Below are 9193 nucleotides of genomic sequence, written 5' to 3'. Positions count from 1 at the left end.
TGGCAGATGGTACAAAAACTAAAATCACTTGGGTTCAGGGTGGGCTGGCGAGATGGCTACAAAACTGGCTTGGGTGTAGAAGACAGAGGGTAGCGGTAGAGGGATATTTTTCAGAATGGAAATCGGTAACTAGTGGTATTCCACAGGGATTCGTCTTGAGTCCTCAGTTGTAGTATATATAAATGATCTGGAGGAAAATGTGGATGGTCTGATTAGATTAGATTCCCTACAGTGTTGAAACAGGCCCTTCGGCCCAACAAGTCCACATGACCCATTTGAAGCATTCCATTCAGACCCATCCTCCTATAACCCACACACCCCTGAACACTACAGGCAATTTAGTATGGCCGATCCACCTAGCCTGCACATCTTTGGACTTTGGATTAGTAAGTTTGCAGATGACACGAAGATTGGTGGAGTCGCTGACAGTACCAATGATTGTGGAAGGATATAACAGGATATAGACAGATTGGCAAGTTGGGCACAGAAATGCAGATGGAATTCAATCTAGACAAATGCCTGATAATGCATTTTGGAGGATCAAATTTAGGAGTGAATTATACAGTAAATGGTGGAACCCTTAGGAATATTAACATACAGACAAATCTGGGTGTGCAGGTCCACAGTTCCCTAAAATTACAGGTGGCCAAGGTGATGGAGAATCCGAGATAACAAGGTGTGGAGCTGGATGAACACAGCAGGCCAAGCAGCATCAGAGGAGCAGGAAAAGCTGACGTTTCGGGCCTAGACCATTCTTCAGAAATGCGGGGAGGGGAAGGGGGTCTGAAATAAATAGGGAGAAGGCGGATAGAAGATGGATAGAGGAGAAGATAGATGGAGAGGAGACAGACAGGTCAAAGAGGCGGGGATGGAGCCAGTAAGGGTGAGTGTAGGTGGGGAGTTGGGAGGAGATAGGTCAGTTTGGGGAGGACGGACAGGTCAAGGGGGAGGGATGAGGTAAGTAGGAGATGGGGGTGGGGCTTTAGGTGGGAGGAAGGACAGGTTAGGGAGGCAGGGACGAGCTGGGCTGGTTTTGGGATGCAGTGGGGGAAGGGGAGATTTTGAAGCTGGTGAAGTCCACATTGATATCATTAGGCTGCAGGGTTCCCAAGCGGAATATGATTTGCTGTTCCTACAACCTTCGGGTGGCATCATTGTGGCACTGCAGGAGGCCCAGGATGGACATGGCGTCTGAGGAATAGGAGGGGGAGTTAAAATAGTTCATGACTGGAAGGTGCAGTTGTTTAGTGTGAAACAAGCATAGGTGTTCAATTCAACAGACATCAATCGCCTCAACCTCTCCCCCCCTCACCCACTCCAACCTCACCCCCACAGAACATGAGGAGGATAATGTAGAAATTAGAGGGGACACTGACAAGTGTCACTGACAAGGTGAAGTTCAATAAGGAGAAGTGTGGGATGATTCATTTAAGGAGGAAAATTGAGGATTTTCAAAATTGAGGAGGTGAAGGAGCAGACGGGTGTGTGTGAAAAGATGCATTAATCATGGCGGGCAGCAGAGTTGACAGAGTGAGTAATGCATACTGCAGCCTAGGATTTATTAATCAGGGCACTGGGTACAAAATCAGGCAGGTTATCATCAACTTGTATAAAAGTCAGTTGTGGTGTTGCAATGCAGTTCTGGGATCTGCATTGTAGGAAGGATGTGAAAGTGCAAAATAGTGCAGAAACCATTCACAAAAATGGCTCCACGAATTATGCACAGAATGGAAAGGTCCAGACTGTTCTCCTCTGAGAACAGAACGTGGAGGAGATTTGTCCAAAGAGTTGAAAAACAGCAGGTATCTGTACAGAGCAGACTGTTCCCATTTGTGGAAGGATTATGAACCACAGGGCTCAGTTTGATGGTGAGTTAAAAGGAAGAAGCAACAGAGATTTCAGGAAAACTTTTAAGGCAGTGAGCGGTTAGGATCTGGATACTCTGAGAGTGTGGGAGGGAAGCAGGTTCATTCAAGTGGTTAGGGTCTGGAATATGCTGTCTGAGTGTGGGGAAGATAGGTTCAATCAAGGCTTTCAATTGAAAGTTAGATTATTCCTGAGAAAGGGAAGAAGGTGCTAGGTTGCAGGAATCAGCCATCTTGTTAAAATGCAGGTACAGCAAGCAATAGGCAAAGTAGATGGAAAGCTAGACTATGCTAAAAGTGGTGCATAGTCGGGAGGAAGCTGACCTGGGTGTCCTCAACGTCACCAGGTGAAACACGAGCAAGGAATGTTCCTGCCAATCACCACACAACCCCCTGACCTGGATACACCAACCCTGGTAAGGTTGCAGAACTTTGTGTGTGTGTGTGTGTGTGTACTTCATTCTAAAAATATATAACTTGGAGTGTATCAGAGATAATGGGAACTGCAGATGCTGGAGATTCCAAGATAATAAAATGTGGGGCTGGATGAACACAGCAGGCCAAGCAGCATCTCAGGAGCACAAAAGCTGACGTTTCGGGCCTAGACCCTTCATCAGATGAAGGGTCTAGGCCCGAAACGTCAGCTTTTGTGCTCCTGAGATGCTGCTTGGCCTGCTGTGTTCATCCAGCCCCACATTTTATTAACTTGGAGTGTAGGTGTGTAGCAGGAAGTGAAGGGACCAGCAAGAGGGAAAAACGTACTGTGTCCTCATCTTTCAGAATGGCATCTGTCCATGACAGTGTCAGCAACAGTGACCTCCACTGAATCCTTGTGTAGATTAAGTCTCATCTTCACATTGAGAACACCCTCTATAGTGTAATGTGGCATATCACCGCGCCAAATGGGTCAGCTTTCAGACAGATCTAGCAACTCAAGACTGGGCATCCAAATCTTCTCAAAGCTCACTAGCATCCATGAGGTGCTTTGGACAGAATTACACATCAGCACAATCTGCAACCTCATGGCCTGGTACATCCCCAATTACTATCAAACCAGGGGTTTAATCCTTGTTCAACGGAGAGTACACGAGAACATGCCAAGTGCATACCTAAAAATGAGGTGTCCATCTGTTGAAACTAAAAACACAAGACTACTTGGGTGCTAACAAGCATAAGCAGCAAGTGACTGACACAGCGAAGAGATCTCACAACCAACAGATCAGATCTAAGCTCTGCAGTCCTTCCATATGCAGTCATCAATGGTGGAGGGCAAGTAAACAGCTTTACTGGAAGGGGGCTCCACAAATATCCCCATCCTCAATCATAGTGCAGCCCAGCACAACAGTACAAAAGATAAAGCTGAAATATTTGCAACAATCTTCAGCCAGAAGTGCTGAGTGGAAGGTACATCTCAGCCTTTGTTGTGGTCCCCAGCATCTCAGATGCAAGTGTTCAGCTAATTCAATCAACTCCATGAGAGATAAAGCAACAGTTGAAAGCATTAGATATGGCAAAGGCTATGAACCCTGAGAACGTTTCAGCAATGGCACTGAAGAGCTGTGGTCCAGAGCTACACAGGACATCCCTGAGGAATCCTTCAAGGTAGATATTTTTACATTGACCTGTTCAGAAGTGTTATAACTGACCTGTGCAGAATCTGGCCCAGAGCTAGCTACAGTACCACTGCACCACAAGAACTTGAGTTTCTGAGGTCCAACAATCTTCAGCTGCTTCATCAATGTCCTTCACTCCTGTTGATAAGATCAGCATTGGGGATGTTTGTCAATGACTGCACCATGTTCAGCATCATTTGGAATTCCTCAGATCATGTAGCAATCCATGTCCAAATACACCAACAATATTATCTGGATAATATCCTTGCTTGGTCTGACAAGTGACAAGTAATGTTTTCGCTACACAAATGCCAAGTAATGACCATCTTCAACAAGAGAGAATGTAACCATCTCCCATTCAGCAAGATAACCATTGCTTATGCCTCCACTATTAAAATGCATAGCATACAGAACAGTACAGTGCAGTGCAGGAACAGGCTTCTTACCCCACCATATCTGTGCCAACCATGATACTATTCAAAACTAATCACACCTGCCTGGATATGGTCTGTATCACTCCATTTTCTCCCTGTTTGTATGTCTATCTAAATGCCAGTTAAACTATCATCTCTGCTTCTACCACTTCCACTGGCAGTGCATTCCAGGCACCTAACACCCTTCGTATAAAACAATTTTTCTCACACATTTCCTTTAACCTTTTCCCCTCCTGCTTTAAACCTATGTCCCCTGGTATTTGACATTTCCACCTTGGGAAAGAGACTCTGACTATCCACCCAATCCATGCCTCCCATAATTTTATGTACTTCTATCTAACGACCTAGTTTGTCCATACTCGTTATAGTTAATATGCACCAATCCTGGTAACATCCTGGAAAGCTCTTCTGCACCAAAGCCTCCACATCCTTGCTATATAGTGGGGTGATCAGAACTGTACACAATATTCTAAATATGGCCTGACTAAAGTCTTCTACAGTTGCAACATGACTTGCCAACTTTTATATTCATCACCCCAAACGATAAAGGCAAGCATGCTTTATGCCATCTTTACCATTTTATCCACTTGTGTGGCCACTTTCAGGAACTATGGACTTGTACTCAAGATCTCTCTGTACATCAATGCTCCTAACGATCCTGCCATTTACTGTATACTTTCCTCTTGCATTTGACGTCCCAAAAAGTGTCACTTCAAATTCTATCTGCCATCTCCCTGTCCAACTTTCCTGCTGATCTGTATCTTGCTGTATCCTTTGATACCGTTCCTCACCATCCATAACTTCGCTAATTTTCATGTCATCTGGAAACTTACTAATCAGATTACTGATATTCACATCCAAATCATTCATATATATTACAAACAGAGGTCCCAGCAGTGCTCCTTGTGGAACAGACCTTCAGTCAGAATAGCAGCCCTCCACAACTACCCTCTGTGTTCTATCTGCTTGGCCATTTTGTATCCGACTCACCACAGATTCCAAGTGTTTGGATCTTCTGGACTACCATACCTTGATGGATCTTGAAAACAACATCCACTGCCCTCCCCTCATCAATCAGCTTTGTCACTTCCTCAAAAGACTCAATTAAGTTTGTGAGACAAGAGCTTCACTGCATAAAGCCATGCATGAGCAAATCTTATCCCCAAGAATCTTCTTCAATCATTTCCCTATCACTGATGTAAAGTTCACTGACCTACAATTTCCCAGACTATTCCTGTTGCCCTTCTTGAACAATCTTGGCTATTTTCTAGTCTTCTGGGACCTTGCCTGTGGCAAAAGGGGATACAAAAATTTTTGTCAAGGCCGCAGTAATTTCCCTTGCCTCCTTCAGTAGGCTGGGATAGTTCCCATCTCTCTGGGGACTTATCTATCTTAATATTTTTCAAGACTCCCAAGACCACCTCCCCAATATTGGTGTGGCCCAGAGCATACCCCTCTCTAAACTTGCCATCATCCACATATTTCTCCTTGGTGAATTCCAATGCAAAGTACACATTAAGGTCCCACTTCCTCTGGCTCCCCACAGACATTCCCTCCTTTGTCCTTCAGTAGACCTACCCTTTTCCTAGTTACGCTCTTGCTCCTAATATAGATATAAAATGCCTTGGGATTTTCATTAATCCTGCTTGCTAAGGATATTTCATGGCCTATTCCAGCACTCCTAATTTATTTTTAACAGTTGTTTTATGTTTCTTTTATACTCCTCAAGCGCCTTGTTTTGACTTCTGTTTTCTGAACCTTACAAATGCTTCCTTTTATTTTTGAACTAAACTTACAACATCTCTTGTCATTCCAAGGTTGCTGAATCTTGCCATCCTTATCTTTCATCCTCACAGGAACATGCTGAGCCTGAACTATAGTCAACTGGCTTTTAAAAGATTCGCACAAGTCAGATGTGGATTTACCCTCAAACAGCCGCTCCCAATCCATCTTTTCCAGCTCCTGCAGAAAATTGTTGTAGTTAGCCTTCCCTCCGTTTCACACTATCACCTGAGGATCCAAACACTGGGACACATCAGGGAGGGACAGAGTTGCCTGCATCCTGTGTTTCAAGAGGCATTTACACCTTTCAGATTAACTACCTAGAATTCAGCCAGTGGTCAGGGAAAGCTGGGTGTGACTATAAGCGAGGCAGGTAAAAGGATCCATAAGATAGTGCTGAAAGAGCCTCACCCCTTAAGCTTGTCTAACAGGTTCAAGATTCTTGCTCCCTGGGAAGATGACAGTGGGAGCTGTAGTGGGGATAGGCAAATTGAACAAAGCACCATGGTATAGGGAGTCATTCAAAGAGGAGCGAAAAGAGACGCGTAGTTGTAATTGGGGATAGTATATTCAGAGGAATAGATACTGTTCTCCAAAGCCATGATTGATTGTCCCGAAGGCTGTGTTGCCTGCCCAAAATCGGAATATCTCATCTGGGCTATAGGGAAACTTGGAGAAAGGTTGAATTGTCATTGTCCACATAGGTACCAATGATATAGGTAGAAAGTAGAAAGAGGTTATGCTGAGGGTATTTGAACATCAAGGGGCCACCAATGACTGTCAGCAACCACTGCCAAAGGGCAGCTTCAGGAAAATTTTGGGAATAACCATTGACCAGAAGTGAACTGGTCTAAACCAGACCATGGCTGCAAGAGTGGGTCAGAGGAATACTACAGAGAGTAACTCACCTCCTGATTCCCCAAAGCCTGTCCAGCATCTACAAAGCACAAGTCAGGAGTCTGTTGGAATGCTCCCCATTTGCCTGGATGACTGCAGCTCCAACAACACTCAAGAAGTTGACATTATCTAGGACAAAACAGCCCACTTGATTAGCACCACATCTACCCCTCCACCACCGATGCTCAGTTGCAACATTGTGTACTGTCTTCAAACTGCACTGTAGAAATTCACCAAAGATCTTCTGACAGCACCTTCCAAACCCACAACCACCTCCATCTCGAAGAACGATGGCAGCACATATACTGGAAACACAGCCGCCTGCAAGTTCCCCTCCAAGCTACTCACCATCCTGACTTGGAAATATATCACCATTCTTTAACATCACTGGATCAAAATACCGGAATTCCCACTCTAATCACATTGTGGATCAATCTACAGAACATGGCAGATCTTCTTCTTGCATATTTTACAATTGTTTTGCTTGGAAAGCCTCCTAACTAGATATGGCATGGCAACTTTTCTTCGTAAGACTGCAAGCGAGTTGTGAACACTGCAAACTAACCATCCACCCATTGACTCCATCTATATTTCCCATTGCCTCAGAAAATCAACCTATTTAATCAAAGACACTTCCCACCCTGGTTATACTCTCTTCCACCCTCTTTCGTCAGGTAGAAGATACAAATATTTCAATATACATAGAGCTTCTTCCCCACCATTATCAGAGTTTTGCACAGACCTCTCATATGTTAATGTTGATCTCTCTCTCTCTCTACACCATCTCTGTAGCTGTAACACTGTATTCTGCGCACCGTTTGTATGGTATGATTTGTCTATAGTGCAGGTAAACAACACTTTTCACTGTATTCTGCTACATGTGACAACAATAAATTAAACTCACTCCTGGAATTCCCTTCCTAACAATCACTGTGGGTCTACCTACAGCACATAGGCCGCAGTGGTTCAAGAAGGCAGCTCCTCACCACCTGCTCAAGGGGCAACTAGGGACAGGGCAATAAATGCTGGGCCCAGCCAAAGATGCGCACATCTTGTGAAATAATAGCTGAAAGGTCTTTAAAGATGTAAAACACAGTCGTTATCCAATGACACACTGGGCAATGTTTTCAATTATGTGATTCAGGAAGCTCCCTCGTCACCGCCATCCTGACGACAGTCCCTGCGGGGGCCGCAGAGCAGGCCGGGGATTGTAGTCCTGACTAGGACTACAGTTCCCATTGGGTCGTGCAGGGCAGGCCGGGGATTGTAGTCCTGACTAGGACTACAGTTCCCATTGGGTCGTGCAGGGCAGGCCGGGGATTGTAGTCCTGACTAGGACTACAGTTCCCATTGGGTCGTGCAGGGCAGGCCGGGTGTTGTAGTACAAACTGGGACTACAGTGCCTGGCGGTCGGTGCGCAGGCGCGAAGCGGCGGCCGAGGCCGGCGAAGGTACGGGGAGATGGCGACGGCCGCACAGGCCTCAGGTCACGGCACTATGGGGCTCTCCACCGTGGAGAGGGTGGTGAAAGGTACGGCTGGGCCGAGGCTGAGGGCGGGCCTGCTGTTGAGGAGGTGGAGTGGGCAGGATCTGGGAACAGGAGCAGCCCCACCCCCGGCTGTTCGGCCCCTCCCTCCAGGGCCGTCTCCCTGAGGACCGGACGGCGGGGGGGTGGGGGGTGATGGGGGGAATGGTGTCTGCACCCCGGCCCGAGCTTTCTGAAGATTCACCCGCTTCTGGGTGGCAAGGACTTTGCTCTGTAGTTCCATAACCGTACCCTCCATCTTTCCCCACCCCGAACACTTCCCCCCCCCCACCCCGAACACTCTCCCCCCCCCCACCCCGAACACTCTCCCCCCCCCCAACCACCCCGAACACTTCCCCCCCCCACCCCCCCGAACACTTCCCCCCCCCACCCCCCCGAACACTTCCCCCCCCCCACCCCCCCGAACACTTCCCCCCCCCACCCCGAACACTTCCCCCCCCCCACCCCGAACACTTCCCCCCCCCCACCCCGAACACTTCCCCCCCCCCGAACACTTCCCCCCCCCGAACACTTCCCCCCCCAACCACCCCGAACACTCCCCCCCCCCCCACCCCGAACACTCCCCCCCACACCCCGAACACCCCCCCCCCACCCGAACACACTCCCCCCCGATCACCCCCCCCCCCTCCCTCCCATCACTCCCCCCCCCTCCCTCCCATCACTCCCCCCCCTCCCTCCCATCACTCCCCCCCCCTCCCTCCCATCACTCCCCCCCCCCTCCCTCCCATCACTCCCCCCCCCCTCCCTCCCATCACTCCCCCCCCCCTCCCTCCCATCACTCCCCCCCCCCCTCCCTCCCATCACTCCCCCCCCCTCCCTCCCATCACTCCCCCCCCCTCCCTCCCATCACTCCCCCCCCCTCCCTCCCATCACTCCCCCCCCTCCCTCCCATCACTCCCCCCCCCTCCCTCCCATCACTCCCCCCCCCCTCCCTCCCGTCACTCCCCCCCCCTCCCTCCCGTCACTCCCCCCCTCCCTCCCGTCACTCCCCCCCCCTCCCCCCCGCCCTCCCTCCCCCCCTCCCCCCCGCCCTCCCTCCCCCCCTCCCCCCCGCCCC

General features: G+C 48.6%; 1 protein-coding gene across 1 annotated transcript in view; it reads left to right on the top strand.

Moving 5' to 3' along the window:
* Window positions 1–8015: 8015 nt before the first annotated feature.
* The window catches only part of LOC125448074 (serine/threonine-protein phosphatase 2B catalytic subunit gamma isoform-like), a 45664-nt gene continuing 44486 nt past the window's right edge, over window positions 8016–9193 (top strand). Inside the window, exon 1 of the mRNA XM_048523057.2 lies at window positions 8016–8121. Within this exon, the coding sequence (XP_048379014.2) occupies window positions 8052–8121 (70 nt within the window). The 5' untranslated portion in view covers window positions 8016–8051. The remainder of the gene's footprint in view (window positions 8122–9193) is intronic.

This window comes from Stegostoma tigrinum, chromosome 40, assembly GCF_030684315.1.
Source record: "Stegostoma tigrinum isolate sSteTig4 chromosome 40, sSteTig4.hap1, whole genome shotgun sequence".
Taxonomy (NCBI): domain Eukaryota; kingdom Metazoa; phylum Chordata; class Chondrichthyes; order Orectolobiformes; family Stegostomatidae; genus Stegostoma; species Stegostoma tigrinum.
The sequence above is the reverse complement of the archived record's forward strand: the minus strand, read 5'-3'. Positions and strand labels throughout refer to the sequence as shown.